The 20,491-nt window shown below is 61.6% G+C and overlaps 1 protein-coding gene across 1 annotated transcript; it reads right to left on the bottom strand.

The window, feature by feature from the left end:
- Nucleotides 1-20: 20 nt before the first annotated feature.
- Nucleotides 21-19,670, bottom strand: ZBTB46 (zinc finger and BTB domain containing 46). Its single transcript, XM_037060091.1, has 4 exons — nt 18,705-19,670; nt 13,668-13,952; nt 6,481-6,656; nt 21-3,319 (listed from the first exon to the last, which is right to left on the bottom strand). Exons 1-4 carry the CDS (start codon nt 19,639-19,641, stop codon nt 2,945-2,947), a joined length of 1,773 nt encoding a protein of 590 aa, XP_036915986.1. The 5' UTR covers nt 19,642-19,670; the 3' UTR covers nt 21-2,944.
- Between the last annotated feature and the right edge of the window lie 821 nt (nt 19,671-20,491).

Consider the following 20,491-nt stretch of genomic DNA (forward strand, 5'->3'; position numbering starts at 1 on the left):
AACACACACGAGGCGTCTGCTCGAGCAGCAATTTCCCATTTTATTGAAAGTGGTCGCTTTGCAAGAAGGCCTAAGCTACCCCGTCACAGAAAGGAACCCCACAGGCTGGCCAGAGCCCGGGCAGACACGTTGCAAGACCACCAGAGAAGGTTCTGTTTCCCTGTCCCTCGGCTGCAGGGAAGTGGAAGAATCACGGCGCTCGACCCGCCGCCCGCTGCTGTGAACACGCCTCCCCTGCACACTGGACGCACCTCCAACACACACAGGTTTACAACAGCAGTCCGTACAGAGTCAGCAGGACGGAGATTATTCCCAGAAAAACGTCAGCAAACCTCACAACACTGCCCGTTTTTTGTGTTTCGTTTCCGTTGGGTTGAAAAGCACGTTGAAAAAAATAAATATTTCAGAAAAGCACACACACGGCACCCTCCCTTACCAGCAGTTACAAAACACCATACAGGATCAAAAAAATAGAAAATAAAACACAACCATTAAGTATGGCTTTTAAAGAGTTGCACATGTCACAGAATGAGCGAAAATAAGGTTGTCTTTCATCATATTGCAAAAAGTTCCAGTTTTTGCATTTTCTCTGGTTTTTTAATAAAGAAAGATGTGCAAAGTTGGGAGCAGCAGCTGTGTCTCAAGGCGGGTCCCTCCTGAGTGCTGGCGCAGTCGTCACTGTCCCCACACCCAGGGTCCGGACACACCCCGGTCAGGGTCCGGCGCTTCATCCAAAAGTCCTGAGCTCCCTGCCCCGCCCCCGGACGGACTCGCCACCCAGTCAGCCGCCTTCTCCACGTCGGTGGGGCCAACCCCCAACTACAGACAGACACAAATGGAAAAGCACAAAACGTGAAATGTAATCTGCACGTTTTTTCTTCTTCATAAAAAAAATATTTATTAGTTTAAACATTGATTTGGAAAAAACAAAAAGGGTCACATAAAAAAAAACCTCGTCGTGACGCACGTCTTTCCCTTACCACCTCCTGAGAGGACAGGCTTGTCTCCATCCTGCAGACGGCCAGGGACCTGCCTCGGGTAGTCCCCGGGGGCCCCGCGGGGCGGGAAGCAGGCCCCCGGGTTTCCAGTACAGTGTTGGTTTCAAGGGAACAGACGGCCCTGTGGCACGGACAGCAAAGCCCCGAGGTTCAGCAGGGGCAGTGAGCAGGCCAGAAAGAGCAGGACGCCCTGAGTGTGGAGGCAGGTGGCCCGGGCATGGGCAGGGTGGCCTGAGACGCAGGGCCGGTACAAAACCCAGAGCCACCTGTTGGCAGCAAAGGTCTAATTTCCGAACATGTTTTATAAGAAAGTAGGCCCGTTCAGAAAGCGGGGGAGGTACAAGTTCTGACGGCCCAGGCGTCATGGCTGCCCGGGGCAGGCACGCCCAGAGTCCCAACACAGCCTGGCCCACCCTCCCAAGGGAGAGTGGGCAGCGTGGAGGGCTCGGCAGGTTCAGGATGACCCTAGCCTTGTCTGGTAAGGACGCCAGCGTGGAGGAACCGGCAGCATTCCCAGCTGGGGGAGGTGGTGGGCACAGGCAACCAGCCCACGGCTCCTTCGAGAGTGCCCTCTTCTAACCGATAGACACGGTGGCTAATTCTATTTGAAAAATCAGCAAAAGCAAAAGCAGAGGCTCCTCCCTGGGGCAGGACTTCAAAGACAGCACCGCATCCCATCCGCCTGCTCAGGCCAGCCAGGGTCCCCACCCCCCACCCTCCATTCCCCATGGAAGTTTGCAGGGTTTTCCACCGGGGCTCAGAACAGAAGCGACCCAATTGAAAAACACATGGGGACAGCCTCTGAGTCTGGAGAAAAAGAGCCGGGCGCTCCGGGACGCCCTCCAGTCCTCTTGCGGGGGAGGGCGGTGGGCCGTGTCCAGCTCAGTGGGTAAGAGCTGTGGTGCCTCGTTGTCAGGTGGCCTGGACAAGGAAGGGGACAGGCGAGGCCTGCCCTGCAGCCTGCAGCCTGGTGCTGGCCAACGGGCGGCACCTGCTTTTCACGCAGAAAAGAGCAAGGTTGTGGGCGCGTTTGAAAACACAGCAGGAGGAGCCGGCTAGAAGCAAAGGGAGGGGCGGCTCTGCATGGTGTGTCTGGTGAGAGAGAGAACACCGGCCAAGAGAACTGCGTGTGATCTCAACTCATCTCTACTTAAAAAGTTTGGTTACCCATCCGGGAGGGGGAGGCGAGAGCTCCGCCTCCAGAGTTAGCAGCAACGCAGGCGGGCCCTGGCCCCGGGGCAGGCGAGGCCTGGCGCAACAGGCGGGTGGAGCCACGGGAGGAGGCCGCCTGGGGCTCCCCAAGGGAGTGCACACAGAACAGAGAGTGGAGGCCCCACAGGCCCCCCGCCACTGCAGCCTCCCTTAGAAGTTAGCACCTGGGAGCCCCTGGCCCTGGAGGAGCTCCCACAGCTGTTTTGTGTTGAGCACCAAAGCCCAGAGGCGACAGGGCCTCAGGGCTCTCTGTACACTGGACCAGGTTCTGCAGGGGCCCCAGGGGCATGGAGCCTCGAAGGCAATGGGCGGCAGGCAGTGGTGACCCACCGGGGCTGCAGAGAGGAGGGGCTGAGGCCCTGCGGGGGGTGCAGAGATCCTTAGCTCCCAGACCTGCGACCTCGGGGCCACACTCCACACCCCAGTGAGCAGTGCTGACCACGCCCTGGCTCCCCCCACGTTCCCCACACGCACCTGCTAGGACTTTCCTCGCACCCAGCACCCACCGACTTCGTGGTCCCAGAGCCCCCGCAGAGGGGCTGCCCTCGCTTCTGAGACCTCAGAGCTGGATTCTTGGTGTATGGCTGGGGGGCGGGAGCAGAATGAAGGGGGGCCCGGAGGAGGGACTGCCCAGGGTCAGACGGCCCCACCCCGGGCGAGGGAGACCCCTAAGCAGGCTCGCACACAGGTGCAGGGGCGGCACTGCCTTCACCCACCGTCCCTAGCCCAGGGGCCTAGGAGATCCAGGCGAAGTCCTTGTCGGGGCCCCCTGGGGGGCTGGGGGGCCCCTGCGGTGAGCCCTCCTCATCCTTGTCGTCCCCCAGCAGCGTGTCCTCGTGGGCCAGGCCCACATCGTCCTCGTCCTCGGCCAGCTCCTCCTCGCCCTCCCCTCGAGGATCATCGGGGTCCTCCAGGTAGGGCCCATCACCTGCGAAGAGCTCAGGGGAGCCCTCAGCCCCTCCGCCGTCCAGTGGGCCGGCCACGCCACGGCCCGCGCAGTCGGCGCACACACCGTGACGCCGCGAGCCGTGCTTGATGCCCACGCTGGCGGCCGACATGAACACGCGGCTGCAGAGCTTGCAGACGTACTTCTTGTCCTTGCTGTGAACCTGCGGGGACAGGGCAGCCACTGGAGCCCCGGCTGGTACCGACGGGTCACTGCCCCCGGCGCTGAGTGACCTCCCACGTCGGTAGACCCCGACCCCCTCCTGCCATGCTTGCCCCCAAAACCCCCAACCACGAAGACCTACCACACAGATGTGTGCTGCCCACCCCCCACTTCAGCACGTGTGAGGTCCGGGGCCCACCACACCTTCCGGGGAAAACCGGGCAAGACCCTGGGAGCCGGGTACTGCCCCACCGGGTCCCGTCCCAGAAATGGGGTCCATTTATTCCTGGGGCCCTCCCGGGTCTTTTCATTTGTTCACTACTTTTAAAAAAAAGATTTTATTTGTTCATTGTTAGAGAGAGGGGAAGGGAAAGATCAATGTGTGGTTGCCTCTTGCACACCCTCAACTGTACCTGTGTACCTGGCCCCCAATGCAGGTCTGTGCCCTGACTGGGAATCAAACCGGTGACCCCTCAGTTCTCAAGCTGGCACTCGATCCACTGAGCCACACCAGCCAGGGATGCTTGTTTGATACGTTTTTAAATCCAGGGCTCCCTTGACCCTCCCCCAACAAAAGAACAAAAACTCCAGGCCCAAACTCCAGAGTAGGCACAGCTGGGCGGGGCAGCGGACAGCATGGGAGGGCTACAAGGGCTGCAGGGGCAGGGGGCGGGGCTGGAGGCTGCACCAGAACGCGGGAGGGACAAGGGCATCTGGGCCAGCACCAGATGGCCACCCTCACCCAGCCTGTGGACCGAAGGAAGGGGGGGCGCCATGGCAACCATGGCGCCGCCCCTAAGCAGCAGGCTGGGCGTGGGGACTCCCCCACCTCCTCAGGGTCAGGGGCCCTGGAGAAATTAGGGAGGAACCCATAGGTACCCTCCCCAGAGGAAAGGAGGCCCTCACTTTTCCGCTGGGTTGTCCGGGATCTCGGACCCTCCCCGAAGCCCAAGCGCGAACCCTGGGTAAAATTCCAAGGCCAGGAGGCAGCTGGGCCCTGAGCCTCCCCCGGCGTCCTCGTTCCCTGAACCGTGAGTGCAGTTTCGCTGAAGAAGACACAGCCACCTGGCTGTGTGAGGTGCCAGGTGGAGCTGGAAATATCGGGCCCCCCTTTGTACAGTGTACGATTGTCTGACTACGATGCTGTCTACCTAAAGTGACTACAAAATAAACAGATATCAAAACATTATCAAATATGAGCTGTCATTGACAAATAAAATTTAAAGTTCTTTTCTAAAAAATCACTGAGTATTCCCAGCAACCAGGCAACGAGCTATGCGAATGGCACGTCACAGTGACAGGCGCCCTCCGTCAGCTCCTGTTTACGGTTCTGCGCTGCCAGCCCCCGGAGGGTGTTCCGGGGACGGCCTCCTCGGGTCCATACGAGGCCTATTCTGAGGTCGCTGCTCGCTCTCCTTTTTCCTACCCAACTACAGGTGCTTGCGTTTGCCCAAGATCGTTACTTTGGATTTTCCCACACCCAGGGCTTCACGAGGAGTGACCGCCCCAGCCTCTCACACGCAACTCTGCAGACATCCCGCTGGGGTCTGGCCCGCAGTCCGCTCCTGCGTCAGCGGTCCTCTTCCGAAATTCATTTGTCAGACGGGGCGGGCGGGAGGGAGGGGAGATGTAACGTGAGTTCTAACAACCCGTGTGACAACGTCCCAGCGCTTGTTAGTGTAAAAACAAAAAGACACACTCAGGGGATCGAGCCCAGGCCTGTTAAACCCAAGGGTCGCTGGTTCGATTCCCAGTCAGGGCAACACCTGGGTTGTGGGCCTGGTTCCCAATGAGGGGTGTGTGAGAGGCAACCACACATCGATGTTTCTCTCCTCTTTCTCCTTCCTTTCCCCTCTCTCTAAAAGGAAATAAAGTTTTTTTGTTTTTTGTATATTCCCCCACCCCTGCCCCCAAATAAAGTATTTTTAAAGAAGAGATACACTTCCGTTCGGACGGGAGGCCTCTCCCTCTTTCCCTCTCCCCTAACGCACTGGCTGGAAGGGACATGCAGCTGGAGGAGGGGAGTTCCACAGTCAGGGCGTTGCGCCCATGGCACGTCCACTCTGGGGCACTCACTGGCTGGGGCTCATGGGGCATCTCTCAGTCAGCTGGGCTGGGCGCCCACTCCCGGAATGTCTCCCCTTCAGCTCTTGGAGCTGACCTCAAAGGGTCTCCCCCAGGCGTCCTGACCCCAAGCAAGTACCCCCAGGGGCTGGTTGAGTGCCAAGGCTGCCTGGCGTGAGGGGTGGGCTGGAAGGTCCGACAGGAGGTGGCTCTGCTCACAGCATGGACCAACACCCACAGCAATGCCCTGCCCACTCCAGTGGTTGCCCTGTCAGGGGCCCAGCCTGAAGGTCTAGCCTCACTCCCCAGCTGCCACCCCTGGGTGCCCCTCGCCCATATAATGTGACCCTGCAGACTGGCCTGGCTGGCTTTGCCCTTCCATGCCTCCTGGCACACCTGCTCCTGATGGGCGGTGGGTCAGCCACGGGCGTCCAGCCAAGCCTGTGCACCCCCCAGACGGCTCTGGAAACCCGGAGGTTCCCAAACTGGCGACATCACCCCAATGCCCTCTACCTACCCCCACTCAAGCCCAGGGCCGCCCACCACCTCCCCTCAAACGGGTCCAGTGCACATGCCAGGGGGGCCGGATTCCGCATGCACCCCCGGTCTGGCCCCTCAGCCGGAGCCACGGGGCCTACCTCCCCACCCAAAGGTCCCTCGCCCTGGCTTCTTTTTAGGGAGTTGCCTCCACTGCAAGAATGAGCTTTTCATGTCCTGGTCAAGCAGACCCACCACCTGACACCCAGCCTGACGTGAGGGACACATGGCAAGGGTTCGGGGAGTGGGCTGGGCCCCGGGTGACTCCAGGGCACCGAGGAGGTGAGGAAGTGGTGGGACCCAAGGGCAGGGGTCCCAGCGGGGGTGGAATTGCTGCCCTGGTGCAGCCAAGGGCCCCGTAGGGAAGAAGGGACACCGAGGGTGTGATGGGGCCCCCACCTCGGCACCCAGGCCTGGGGGTGGAGCTGGGGGGTGTGGGGTGAGTGGACCCCACTTCAGGGCTTCCTGTGGGACTCCAGACCACCCCGCCCCACCTGCCCGCCCACCGCCCCGATGACCACCCCCGGCCCCCGGGGCCGAGCCTCCCCGCCCCTCGCTCACCAGTGTGTGGCGCTTCATGTGCTCACGCCGCGTGAACTTCTTCCCGCAGATCTCACAGGGGTAGGGCCGCTCGCCCGTGTGGGAACGCATGTGGCGCTTGAGGATGCACTGGTGCATGGCCGAGAAGCTGCAGTATGGGCACTTGAACTTCTTCCTGATGACTGTGAACTCGTTGACTGGAAGAGAGCACAGGGCGAGTCACTGGGGCCATGCGCCCGCTCCGCACAGACTGTCCCTGCCCACAGGTCCCGCCCTGCCCGGCAAGGGTGTCCCGCCAGAGACCAGAGGCCAGAGGCAGCCGCGCCCGCTTCTCAGACCCAGTGGACACCTCCCATCAGCATCTGAGCCACGGGGCCAGCCACGCCCGCGGTCGAGGCAGAAACGCCGTGTACACAGGAGGGGCGCTGAGCCTCACAGCTGCCCGGGGCCCCGGGGCCAGCAGCCCTCCCACCTCTGCAGGCCAGCGGCTCTTCACTGCAACCACCAAACACCCAAAGGGAAGGTGCTGCCTGGTCCCACCCGCCAAGCGCCCAGCGGACACAGCCGAGGGAGAGGCCGAGTGAACCCCAAATGTGCAGCAAGAACGGTGGGCAGCCTTCGCCCCTTCTGCCTTTCCACACTTCAGGAGACCATGCCACAGGCCTCTGAGGGCCACCCTCGGCCAGCTCCACAGCACGATGCAGCCCCACCCCAGGTGCCTCGTCCGCACTTCAGGTGGTCTTGTGGTGACAGTTAGGAGTTCGGGGTCCCAGGTGTCAGCCCCACTGGGTGCTGGGGTGGCCCGCATGCCACAGTCACCCCCTCCTGTGCCCACAGGGCATCCTCCCAGCTGCCCAAAGGCTGCCCAGGTCACAACCACCCCTGGGGGTGCTGAGAGAGAGGCAGACATGTGGACAGAAGCCACAGTCATAGCCCAGGAAGGTGGGGAAGGCTGGGGCTCCGCCCTTCCTGCAGGGGAGCGGGCTGGAGGAATGACGGGCTGGTGTCTGTGAGCTCCACAGCCTCGGCCCTGGGCTGCCCACCGTGCCAGAGTCAGGGACACCACAGCCCTCAAACAATCGAGCGACTAGGCCATCGAGCAACCAGAGACCCCGGGTCCCCAGCACAGGACAGCGGGACCGCCTGCCAGGTCTGCCAGGGCCCCACCAGGCACGCACCCTGGAGCTCCCTGTGCCGGGGTCTCCCACACACCTGGTCAGGCGGGCAGCAGGTGGCACCACGGCCCTGCCTCACCTTCGGGCTGTTCCTGCCACGTATCACAGTCCCATCTGTCTGACAGAACCCACCAGAATCGTTGCTCCAAACGTCAGGACTGCTTCCGCTTGTCACACGGACACTGCTCCCTGGGGCCCCAGTTCCCAGGGTCTGTGCTTCCCCGTCTGGGGCCCGACCCCCTGGCCTCAGGCCGTTGTCCGTACTTCTCGTCTGCGGCCATGAATTCTCTCTCTCTCGGGCTTGTTTGTTCATGGTGTCTTCCCACCGCCTTGATTTCCGAAGGACACTTCCGCTGGGTGTAGGCTCCTAGCTCGGCAACTTTGTTCACCAGTTGGTTGCCTGGAGCTTCCCCAGCTTCTGCTGGAAATCCGCGTCTGTCCGTCCGAGGGGAAAGGAGACTTCTCCTCTGGCTGCTTCTAAGACTTCCTTTTGTCGTTGGTTTTCGACAGTTTGACTATAAGGTGCCTGGATATCGATTTGTTGTTGTTGCTCTTATTGGTGTTTTATGTTGGGTCCCATTCTGCATTGGGTTTTTAAACTTCTCAGACCTTCAGATCGCCGTCTTTCATCTGTTTTGGGGAATCTGAGCTGGGGTGTGGAGAGCGGCCTTCGCTGCGTCTCCCAGTTCCCTCACCCTCTCTCGCGTCGAGACGGCTACTGAGCCACCGATGAATTCCTAATTTCAGATACTGTCTTTTCAGCCCCAGAGTGTTTGCTTCATTGTGTGTGAGTCCAACCCTCTCGAAATGTTCCATCGTTTCATCTTCGGTGTTCACTTTTCCTCGAGTGGGTTGCTGACGGTATCTTCCAATCCCTTGGATACATGTGACAGCATTCGGCCCTGCTGCTCCACAGACTTTGCCGCCTTCTTGGCGCAAACACTGCTCCTCTCGGTGGGGCCTGTTTCAGGGCCTGGCGTCTGGGGAACGTGCCCGAGGAGACTGCAGGGAGAGCTCGGCTCGTCCCCCACGACGGCCCCCTTCCAGCCCCACCAGTGCGGGCGGCACCCAGGAGAGCCCGGGCGGGCGGGCGAGAGACCCAGGTTCTGCCCCGAGGGCAAGCCCAGCGCGACCTCATCCGGTCGAAGCTGCAGGTTCCTTTCTTTACAATGAATTACTGTGTTTTCTTCGGCACCTGAGTTATGTGACGCTGCCGAATGGACCGTGATCAAAATGGAATTCTTGATTTTAAATGCTGTCGAGGGGGGTGAATGAACACCTGCAAGGGTGTGGGGAGTCTTCATCAACACACACACACAGGCGCGCAAGTGCAGGAGGCTGCCTGTCCACATTCTGTGAAAACGAAGGTCAGCCTGAAGCAAGCAAGCCTGTGGCGGTGAGTGGACCCCAATGCAGGACTGAGCCTCATTTTCAAAACCCTCCGCGTTGAAGAAAGATCGGTGGCGCGTTCTCAACAAAAAACAAACCCTCTTGAAATCCACCCCGAGCACCGATGTTCCCGTGAGAAATCCAACAAAAACGAGACGGGAAGTTCTCACAGCGAGTTCCAAGGACCCTCCTGAAATGCCGCACCCTGGGTGACTGTGCCGTTTGAAGGGAAATAGTGCTGGATTTGAGGACAGAACCCATCAAACAGCTGTTTCCCCTAAAGACGCTCCTCACACCCATTCTTACTCTACCCTCCAGCACAGACCTGCTTCTTTTAGGTGCAATGGAACCTGTGTGACACTTTTTAATTGATTTGAAAATGGCACCGAAGCTCTTCGGCCCAGCAGCGCAGAGAGAGGCTCCAGAACTCGGGTCTGCCTGTGGCCCCAGCCCAGCCTCTGCCGGGGGGGGGGCCAGTTCCCCGGGCCAGCGGGTACCGGTGGCCACGGGGCCCACGGTCGACACAGAGCTGATGGGCAGGGCCGCCCCGGAGTAGCAATCCCTCCACCGAGGTTCCTCTTGCCACACGGACCTCACAGCGCCAAGACCCCCGAGACAACAGAGAAGGAAAATGAAGTCTCTAGAAATGACACTCAGAGGCTGATGGCCGACTGCAGAAGCAGGGCCTCTCCGAAGGGCGAGGGGCACCCACTGACCCGTCTCTTAGCTCTGGGAAACTCTACAGCCGGTTGCCTTGGCAACAGCATCCTGAGCCTCTCCGAAAACCCAACTTCCCTGTCATGGAACTTGTCTGATGATGGCAAAGTGGCAGCAGCCGGCAGGCGAGGCCCGGGGCCTCCGGGGCCTACGGGGCCTACGGGGTGGAGGCAGCCTCTCAGACTGGGGGCAGGGGGAGGCAGGCCTGGCCCAGAAGCCCAGCCTCCCCGGCTGGCTCACGCTCCAGAACCTGGCACCCGTCACGTGCGTCCATCCTTCCTCCCACCGGGGTCCCAGAGCCCACCGTGTGGCCACCTGCCCTGCATGGCGAACAGCCGCAAGAACTAGTGTCCAGGGAGGGGACAGGAGCCCGCAGACTGGGCGACTCATCAGTGGCCTGTCCTTCACACTTGGAGAGAGACGTTTACGGACTAGCATCGGAGGCACGGCGGCGCTGGGCTTCACCCTCGGATCTCTCTAGAAAGTAGGGGGTTCAGGGCCATCTGGCTCCGCCCCCTGCCCCACCGGACCTGCTCTGCCCCCCAAACCCTCCATGACCCAGTCGCCGGCAGTGCACCTGCCCAGGGGGTGGGCGTCGAAATGTCTTCCCCTGGCCACCTGTGGAGGATTTGAGACAACCACTTCAAAGACAGAAAAGGACGCCTTGTCCCAGTCCCCTCAGCTGCTGGCCGCCGGGACCTGTGCCCCAGGCCAGGCTGCAGGGGACATCTGCTCCCACACGGAGGCACCAGTCTCAGCAGGACTCTCTCCCCGAGGGCCCCGTGCAGACTTCAAGGAGAGCCGAGGGGGCGAAGGACTCTGGGCGTGCCCCGCGCCGGCTGCAGCTGGGTCCGGAGGAGGCCTTGAGGCTCAGCCCGGGCGTCCACCTGCAGCAAGGGACAGACAGTCACAGCTGTCAGGACGCGACAGAATCGAGAAACTGTGCCCGTGTCATGCCCGTACTCACCGGGTCCATGTCCGGCCACCACCAGGAGGACCTGTCACGGGTCTGGAAAGGAGGGCTACAGTTAATCGCCAGTGACCAGATGCGTGCGAGGGGAGTCCACTTCCGTGAACACCGGCAGGTCCCCCCATGCCGTCCTGTGGGGGGGGCCGCAGAAGTTAATTCCGGAGTCCAGAGTGCGTGGTCAGCCCTTCCCAAAGATGTCTTTTTCCTCAGGGAGACAGGCAGGACCTGCCAGAACCTTCTCTGTATAAGACCCAGGAAGGGCTCGTCCGAGGTCCTGAGTCACCACAGGTCAGCGTGGACCCAGCTCCACTGGCCGCTGGGCGCCAGGCCTGGTGTCTGAACCGGCAGCTTCCTGAGCAGTGAGGGCTGCCCTTCTCTTGGGGAGAAATTCCTCTGAGAAGTATTTGCATTCAAGGACAACCAGCAGCCTGACTTCGTGCGGCCGTGAGTGCAAGACCGTCGTCAATGCGAAGGCTGCTATCAGTGTCCCCCTGAGTGGGGGGTCCGGGGCACACCCAAGCAGGTGTGCACACAAGGGCAGGACACCGGCCGGTGGGTCCCCAGTCTCATGTGGGCGTCCAGCAGAGCAGAGCGCGGAGCAGCCACTCTGTGACCTCGTCCCCCAGGGGACGCGTGGGCTGGTGCCAGGTCCTGGGAACATGGGAAATAAGTCTCGGCCGGGGGAACGAGCAGAGGCTGGTGGGGCTTAGAGAGTCCGGAAGCGCTATCCTCCACCTCCCGGTGGTAGCCTGGGTCGAGCCTGGGGTGCTTTCCTCAGCGTCCCCCCGGCCCCAGGGGCAGTGGGTGCCGCCGTCTCTTCTCACTGCCTGTCCGAGGCGGGGGGTGGGGTGGGGGTGGGGGGTGTCTCTCCCAGAGGACTGTCGCCCAGAAAGTTGAAACAAGTCACGAGGCCACAGAACCTGCGCCTCCGGCCTTGAGAAAGGGTCTGAGACACAGGTCCCGGTGTCAGGCTGACCTTGTCTCCAGCAGCGGGCTCCACCCCATCCGGTGACAGCCCCTGGTCCCCTCTCTACGCAGCAACCTGCCCGCGGTCGGCCAAAGCAGCTGCCAGACACGGCTCCTCGTCCAGAGCCCGCAGACAGGCATGCGGTCGCCTTGCTGGGTCCAAGGTGGTGAAACCGGTGTTTGGGGGCTTTCGGACCCCTCGGCCCCATCCCCAGTGGGGATGCAGCAAAGCCCACGCTGGGGGCCAAGGCTGCCAGACGCAGGAGAAGGTAGAAAAAGCCACAAATCCCTCCCATTCGTCATTCTTGGTGGCGAGGACAGACCAGCCACGTGGGGGCAGCACAGACTGCCGGCACCATCCCAAGTGCGACCCGGCCCTATGGAGCCGCTGGGAGGAGACGGGACGCGTGGGGGGCGGTGCACTGACCAGTGTGGCCAGCAGAGGGAGCCGGAGGCCCCGCCCACCCACAGCCACACATGCCTGGTGGCATCCCAACCTGCCCTTCGTCACCCACAAAACCTGTCCGACTGTCCCCTCGGCTGCACGTCCAGCTGCTGGATCTGCGGACTGTCAATTCCAGACGCCCGAATGCCTGGGGCCATCTCCTTTAACTGCCCCTGGATCCCCACAAATCTGAGGGGGCGGGACCGACCCTCAGCTGCTGCTCCCAGCCCTTGGCTTAGGAGTTCAAGGTTTCCCAAACACGGTTCTGCTTTAAATTCACAATAGCTGGGCAAGACACGCTGCCCCCACTTTTCAGATGCAGAAAACGAGGCCTGGGTGTGTTTTTGAAAGCACGCCCGAAACGATGCCCAGCAGCCCCCCCCCCACCCCACCGGCCTGACCCGCAGCCAAGCCCCTGCGTCCGGCCTGGCAGGCGCTCTTGATTCAGCAAAATAAAGGGAACGCACACATCAGCTTCAGCTTTTATTAGCCACAGCGGGTTTTGTCACTCCAACACAGAACCGTAAAAATTTTAGAGATCATGAAAACAAAGTTACAAAAACATTAGTTTTTAAAGTAAAGGTGAAAACAAAGACACACGCCCCAAGTCCCCAACACCCAGGACGCCGGCGGCTCTCCCTTCATCCGCGGGGCAGAGGCCCCCCACATCCCCTGTCACTCAGGCCCCTGCACCCAACACATGGGCCCAGGGGCCACCAGCCAGGTGCCTCACACCCTCTCCACACTTCGAACCTCCTGTTCGGGGTGTGTCCTGCCCCCTGGAGGAGAGCAAGGGGGCCCCTGCAGGCTCCCACGGTGCTGACCACCAACCAGACACCAGGTGTCTCTTCTCCCTGGTGACCACTCTTTGCCATAAGTGTCCCCATGATGGCTCCTCAGAGCACCCGTGACGTGGATAGCGGCTCACGCACAGGCCAGCATGCAGCGGGCTTGTGCGTGGGGGGCAGACAAGCTGCCGCCCTGTGTGTGTCGGTCCGGAGGGCACCCCGAGCCCCTCCTGGTCAGCCACTCGGAGCCACTGGAACTTGGTGACGCAAACATGGGAGGCACCGCAGTGCAGACTCCGCGTCCACCCCCACGTCACGGTCCCTGAGCAACCGCCACTACCTCCTGCAAACAAAGCCAGGGGACGCGCCGGGGCTCCAGCTTCCTCCCAGCTCTCCCCACCAGGAAGGAGTCTCAGCGCAGAGGCGGGCCCGGGTGGGGGCAGGTGCCCTCAGAGGGAGCCCGGAGCCTGTCCCCTTGGCCCTCTGTCCTGACTCACAGAGGTGCCCCGCCCTGGCTGGGGACCGACCCGGGCGCCTCTGAGCACCAGAGGGTTTGCGGCCTCCATTCTCAGTAGGAAACACCTGACCAGCACTCACTGCCCCCCCTTCGCCCTGATGACCACGCAACCTCCCCAACAGGCCTCGGGGCCCGGGCGCCGCCACCCACAGCCAACTGCCGGAACCACGCACCCGCCGCCTGCCGCCTCCCACTCCTCCCACTCAGAGGCAGGGCGGTGAGCCTGCGGGCCAGCACTTACGGGACAGGGAGTGGGCCCCTTTGGGCAGGTACTCCAGCAGCAGGGAGCTGTCGTCCCCCAGCACGTCCGCCTTGAGCGACAGCAGGCTGTTCTTGCTCATGAGCGCCGCCCGCAGGTTGGCCACCGCGGTGGCCTGCTGCAGGGCCTGCTCCTTCTCCGGGGTGAGGGGTGGGCCCAGGTAGCTGGCTTCGGCCCCCAGGAGGCCCTCGTCCCCGGGGCCGTAGAGGTCGGCCCTCTCCCCTCGGCTGTCAGAGCTGCCAGCCTCAGTGACGGTCAAGTCCGAATCTGGGGGAGGAAACAGACAGGCGGGTCATCTTGAGACTCTCCAAGAGGGAAAGGAGAGAGTGAGGGTGGCGAGCTTCCCCACTGGCCACTCCCTGGAAGGTCAGACCCACGGTGTCCCCAAGGTCAAAGACACAGCCCAGGCCGTGGGGAAGTCCCCGCCAAGGCCTCAGGTGGGGTCCGATCCCCAGGCGAGCGTCACAGGCTGTGGTGAACCTGCCCTGGGCCACCTCTGGGGCACCGTCCCACCACCCTGGGAACACCCACCACCAACTTCGGCACAGCGAGCCCACACTTCGGCAAACTTGAGTGGGACACAGAGCAGGGCCCTACGGCCCGGAGTGTTGTCGCAAATCTCGTGGGACTGTCCCAGGGTCTGCTGTCCCCCCGCCATGAAACAAGCCCAGAGAGGCTGCATTTCTGCAGCCCTGGTGTCCTCCTGCCCAGCACCCCCGGTCAAGGGCAGGTCCCGAGGGCCTGGAAGGAACACTTATCGCCACCTCCTAATGTAAGGATGACGCGGTTCAGGTAAAACCTCAGAGTGACGGGTCCTCTCTGAAGGCCAGGGATTCGCAGAGGGACAGACGAAGGCGTCTCATGGCCCCGATGCCCCTTGTAAGTGGGGAGGCCCAGTCACCACCCTGCGGGGCGCCGCCCACCACCGGGCACTACCAGATGCATTTACTTTCGGAACTAGGGGCAGAGCTGGCCCTTCCAGAATGTACTGTTCTTCCAATGAGAATGCAGAACGCCTGTCCTGGGGAGGGGTGGCTGAGGCCTGCCCACCAGAGGGGGCGTAGGGGCCACAGAGGGGCGTTGGAGGGGCGGGACCCAGGGCAGGGGTGGGATGGGCCCGGGGCAGGGGTGGGGGGGTGGGGGGGCAACGTGCAGACAGGCCAGTGACCCAGGCGCCCAGGAAGTAAATTCAGAGGCGCCTTGCGGTCCCGGGTCCCCCTGGGTCACAGCCTGTGTTTGGAAAGAGGAATTTAAGACAATGATGTCAAAAATGAACTTCTACAAGCAGAACAGGAAGTTGCCGGCAGCATCCACATCGCAACTGCTTTGCGTGCAGAGCTGGACGTTCTGCGAAAACCGCGCAGGGGGCTGTCACCAGGCCACGTTGTGAAGAAGCCGAGACCCGGGGAGCACTGGGGACTGGGAGCGGAGCGGCCCACACCTGTCTGCCCGCACAAGCACGCCCCTGCTCAGGGAGCCCACGGGCCCCCGCAGCCCTCCTGCCCGATTCTGGCCCCTGACACCCGGTCCCGTCCGCACGGCTGTCTCCCAGAATGCTCTGCCAGGGCAGGCCAGTCCCCGGGAACCCCAAGTGCCTGGATTGTGGTCCTTTTCCATCAATTTTTTAAATAAAGTTTATAGACTTTACCACCGTAACCACGCACTCCCTCTGTCTGCTACTGTCCCGACCGGGACTTCCTGGGCATAGGAAACGGACGCTCTGTCCCATAAACCTGCAGCCCCAGCGCCTCCCCCCACCACCCCAGGCGCCCGGCATTCCACTCTCTGCCTCTGTGACTTCGGCTCCTTCAGGGGCCTCCTCTGAGCTGAATCACACGGTCCTTGTCCTTTTGTGTCACTGAGCATCGTGTTCTCGAGGCTCATGTGTACACGGGTTTCAGAATCTCCTTCCTCCGAATGGCCACAGAATGTCCCACTGTTCTGTTTTAAGACTTTATTTATTTATTTTTAGAGAGAGGGAAAAGGAGGGAAAAAGAAAGGGAGAGAAACATCCTTGTGTGGTTGCCTCTCCTGCGTCCCCTACTAGGTACCTGGTCCACAGTGGAGGCCTGTGCCCCGACTGGGAATCGAACCGGTGAGCCTTTGGTTTGCAGGCTGGCGCTCAGTCCACTGAGCCACACCAGCCTGGGCCACTCTGTGTTATTTCTTACAGCTGATTATTACTGTAGCCCTGGCTGGATGACAGCTCAGTGGGTTAGAGCATCATCCCAATACACCAAGGTTTCAGGCTCAAGTGCCGGTCAGGGCAGGTACGAGAATCAACCGATGAATTCCTCAATATGTCACAGCAAATCCATGTCTCTCTCTGTCTCCCTTCCTCTCTCTGTCTAAATTCAATAAATAAAAATTTTTTTAAATGCATACAACTGACTATTAATCAATAATCGTCTCAAAATGATGCTCTTTTGCTTGTAGTTGTCAAGTTGGCTGCTCTGGCGATGACCCTGGAGGGGCTGGAGGGGGTGGGGGCGGGGCTGGCTGCGGGGCAGGAGGAACCCTCCCTGGTGGTGGAAATGGTCTCTCTTCTGACCACAGGGGGTGAGATGTGTGTTGAGCTCCCCAAACTCACCCACTGGTGGCTTCACTTAAAAAGACAGACGAGGGGTGATGTGGCAGGGGACGCGGGGCAGTGAGTCGGGTGCCCGCGACCGCGGGATGGGGGCCGGCGTGGCCACTCCTGGGAGAGTCCGACCGGGACGCTCCACTCCCAGGAGTTCATGCAGAGAAAGGAAAATGCAAACAGACTGGCTGATGGCATCCATGGGCGCTTCCCTCTTGACGGCCAACCCTGACCGGGGCTCCACGTCCGGAGACAAAAGGCCGGATCAACAAACACTCACCAGGACCCGCAGGGCGTGGGCTGCAGGCTGCCCTGCTCTGCCCGGCTCCCGCGGCGTGGCCTCACAGCGGGCATCGCGCCACGCATGGAGTCACAGATGAGGTGTGGCCAGACTGTGCAGGCCGGACACCAGGTCTGCCCACCCGGCCACCACTGTGGGCACACGTCCCCACACGTCTCAACGCTGTCTCCCCTGACCTGTCACACAGCGAGAGGCTGCGACTGGACGTGGTTCCCGTGGACGTTTCCCGGGAAGCTGTCAGGCAAGGACACACTCACGTTTAGCTTGAAAGGAAGCACTCCCAACGCTAAGGGGCCCCAGGGTCACCACGGCGGAGGTGGGACACACAGGGCTCAGGGTGGGCAGGCAGCCTGCAGGACGGGACACCAGATGCCCGTCCAGAGCCCCAAACCGAGCGTGGTGACCCCGTGACATGTCCCTCTTGGGAAAGGGCCTCCCTGCCCATAAGCTGAGACTAGAACATCCTGCTCTGAGATGCAATGAATCCTCAATAAAAACAAAGTGACCTGCACTGGGGAGCCCACCTCCCGCCCCAAACCCCGGGGTGGAGGGGCGGGCAGGCGGGCGGGCGGGCGGCGGGAGCGGGCAGACCACCCCACGCAAGCTCGCAGTGGCACGCCCTTGTCTTAGCAACTCGAGCCATCGAGCGGGAGCGGCTCACAGTTGCCTTGGAAACCAAGGGATTTCAGAGTAGGTGGCAGAAGTCACTTGTTGGATTCTAAAAACACCTTCTGCTCGACGAGGGCATTTAAAACCGCAGACCCACGGCTTAAGGAGGCTACTGCCTCTCAGCGTGTCAGTGGGCTCTCCTGTCTCAAGGCCCCCAGTGTCACTGCCCACGGGTGATGGGCCACCAGGGCAGAGGTGACCACCCTGGCCTCTTCGCCCAGAGCCTCTGTCCTGGTCTCTCACCACGGAGTGCTTCGGGTCGGCCTCTCGTCAGGGCTGGTGGACGACTCTAACCAGAGTCAGGAGCAGACGGGGACACCGCTTGTCCCTCTCCCAACTGACAGCTAGCAGGGGGACAGGGGGCTTTTCCATCAGCTCAGACACCCAGGCTCCCTCTGACCCAGTTCAGTCCAACTCCAGCAGTTCTGGGGGGTGGCAGTTCTGTCAGGGACAGCTGCCAGGTCTGCGGTCGTATTTGGGTGTCACCACTGGGGGTGAGCGGTTCCTGGCAGCCAGTGGGTGGAAGCCACCGTGCCGAGGATGTCTCAGGACCCCCCAGGCAGCCACCCCGCCCTGGCTGAGAGACCCTGGCCAACACCAGAACACCACCCAGTAACAATGAGACACAGTAACAATGAATGTCCTGGCTACAGTGTCTCCTGGGCTCGCTGTTCAGTCAACCCAGAGTTGCAGTCAGGGGATAGAGAAACTCTGGGAGATGGTTAGTGAAGCCCCACAACGTGAGTGTAATTAACGAACGGTGCTCTTAGAAATGGTTAAAGGGGCGGGTTGACGGTGTGTGTACGGTGTGTGTACTTCATTACAGAAACAAAAGCTACGGTGCAGGGGGCCAGGTGCACCCTTCCTAGTGAGGAGAGTGGAAACGGGGATCCCCAGGAGCCTTCCAGGCAGGGCAACGGGTGCCCCGCCAGCACACGGTACGCTTCCTACTTGTGATATTTTCTAGGGTTTATCGCCCCGTGGTTTGCTGCCTTCTGTCCACTTCTGTCTACTCACTGGGCTCTAGACAGAACTCTCCACTCGGACCACTTGCTGAGAGGCCTCTTTCCTGACCCGGACCAACGCTGGGTGGTCCCTGAGCCCCGCCCACAGCCCCAGAGGCCCCCAGAGCACTTGCTCGCCCGTCTGCCCCAGAGAAAGGTTCGGTGTGACCGTCAGCACCTCCAGAAAGAGCCACCGACAGTGAGTGAACACGGACCTGTCGGCTGACTCCTCTGAGATGGATACAAAGTACCAGGTGATACAAAGTATCAAACAGAGGGTGAGACTCCCGGACACAGGGAAGCCCAGAGCCCGGCACTGTGTGGTGAGCCCAGTGGCCGCGGGAAACAAACACCAGGGAAGGCCACTGGTGTGAGCCCAGGAACGTGTCACCTTGTCTACTCCACACACTGCAACGGGCCCCCACTCAGCGCCCGAGCCCCACCCAGAACAAAGAAAAGCTTACTCGAGTCTCGGATGCTGAACGGCCACCCAGACGTCGGCAGGAAGGACGGCACCGGGGAGCCTGCCCGGCTCTCATCTTCCACCTGCTGCGTGATGTGCCGGACCGTCTCCTTGTTCTTCCGGTTCTTCCTCCGGCCGGTGGGCTGCCAGGCGTCTGCTCCGGCCTGCTCGGGGAAGGAGTTCGGGGGCGCCCCGTCCCGGGCGGAGGGCGGCTCGCTGCCCCCGTAGTGCGGCGGCGAGTTCTGCTCCTCCTTGATGCGCAGTGGCCCGCAGTCCACGTCGCCCGGCCACAGCGACTGCGCCGCCAGGTCGTCGGGGCCGTCGGCCTTGGGCTCCTGGTCCTCCTTGCCGTAGCTGCTCCCTCCCTCGTGGCAGCTGGCGATGGCCGAGTCCCCGGAGGAATTGGTGGGGCTCGCGCGCCGCGCCAGCCACGGGGAGATGCTCCGCCCGGCCATGACAGCGGAGATGAGTGCGTCCGCGCTGCTGCCCGGCGGGGCGCCCATCTCGAACTCCGAGAGCTCGTCCGAGGCGTCCGGCTTGATGCTGATGTCCAGGGCGGCCTTGATGAAGTCGTGGCACGCCTGCACGATGTCCGTCATCTGCAGGAAGCTGGCCGCGGACATCACCTCGATGACGTTCCGGCTGGTGAGCGCCAGGTGGGCGGAGTACATGAAGTCGATGATGGCCTTGAAGCCCTGGGCCGTGACGATGTCCAGGTGCGTGACCGTGGCCGGCTCAGACGTCTTCTGCACCTGGCAGTACAGCGTCTTGAAGTACCGGCTGCTGCCAAGGAGCACGTTCTTGTGGGCCTTGAAGACCTTGCCCTCGACCACCACGCACACGTCGCAGAGCACGCCGTGCTGCCGCTGCTGGTCCAGCTCCCGCAGCAGGTGCCGGTAGTGGGACGCGATTTCCATGTCTTCCTTCCGGTTGTTCATCAGGAAGCCGGGTGCTGCCTCTCCTACAGGCTCTGCAGGGACGAGAGGGGACAGTCACCCACAGGCGGCCGACACCGCACGCCCCGTGGTCAGGCGGCGCCCGCAGGGGAAAGTGGGAGGAAGGTGGGGTGTCTGTGGCGCACGCCCCCCCCCCGGGGGCCCAGCCGCCATCGCCACCGGGAAGGGAAGGGAGGTTCGGGCGCAAGGCTCGGGTTGCTGGACAGAATCCCACACACACCGCACTCGCCGAACAAAAAGCAAATATTCCGGAAACAGGGAAGACACCCATCAGTAGTTGAAGCAAAGTGCTCACCCAAGCGGAAGACCCAGGGTAACTAACCTGTGTCCTCATCCCTCACCCTCGAAGGGACAGCATTAAAAACAAGCAAACAGAAAAGAAGGATTTTCCACAGAAAGCCCGCGAGCAACAGGGTGCAAGCGGCCATCGACGCCGTCCAAACCTCCTGCCGGCAGCCCTGCACCAGCACGGGCCTGGTGCAGACTGGCGCCCAAAGGCCGCCCTGGTGCAGCGGTGGGGTGGCTGAGGCTCTCTCCAGCCTGGTGCCCCTCCCTCGAGGGTTCTTTGGCTTGTAGGCACACCCTCATCCCTGCCCGTCCCAACGTCCCCTTCACCGGTCGTGCAGGACCAAGGGCCACCTACTCCACCCAGCGTGGCCTCCCCTTAACTGATTACGTCCAAGTGGTTTCTGACCACGTGACCAGAGAGCCACCGCTTCGGGCTCTGTATTCAAAGGAGGAAGCGTGGGTTTCGTGATCCGATCTCCTCTATGAGGAAGCCTCTGCTGGCCAGTGAAATAGATCCTTCAAGAACCAGGAAGATCGCCCAGAA

This window comes from Sturnira hondurensis, unplaced genomic scaffold (assembly GCF_014824575.4).
Source record: "Sturnira hondurensis isolate 20B ecotype Veracruz unplaced genomic scaffold, ASM1482457v3 Scaffold0011378, whole genome shotgun sequence".
Taxonomy (NCBI): Eukaryota; Metazoa; Chordata; class Mammalia; order Chiroptera; family Phyllostomidae; genus Sturnira; species Sturnira hondurensis.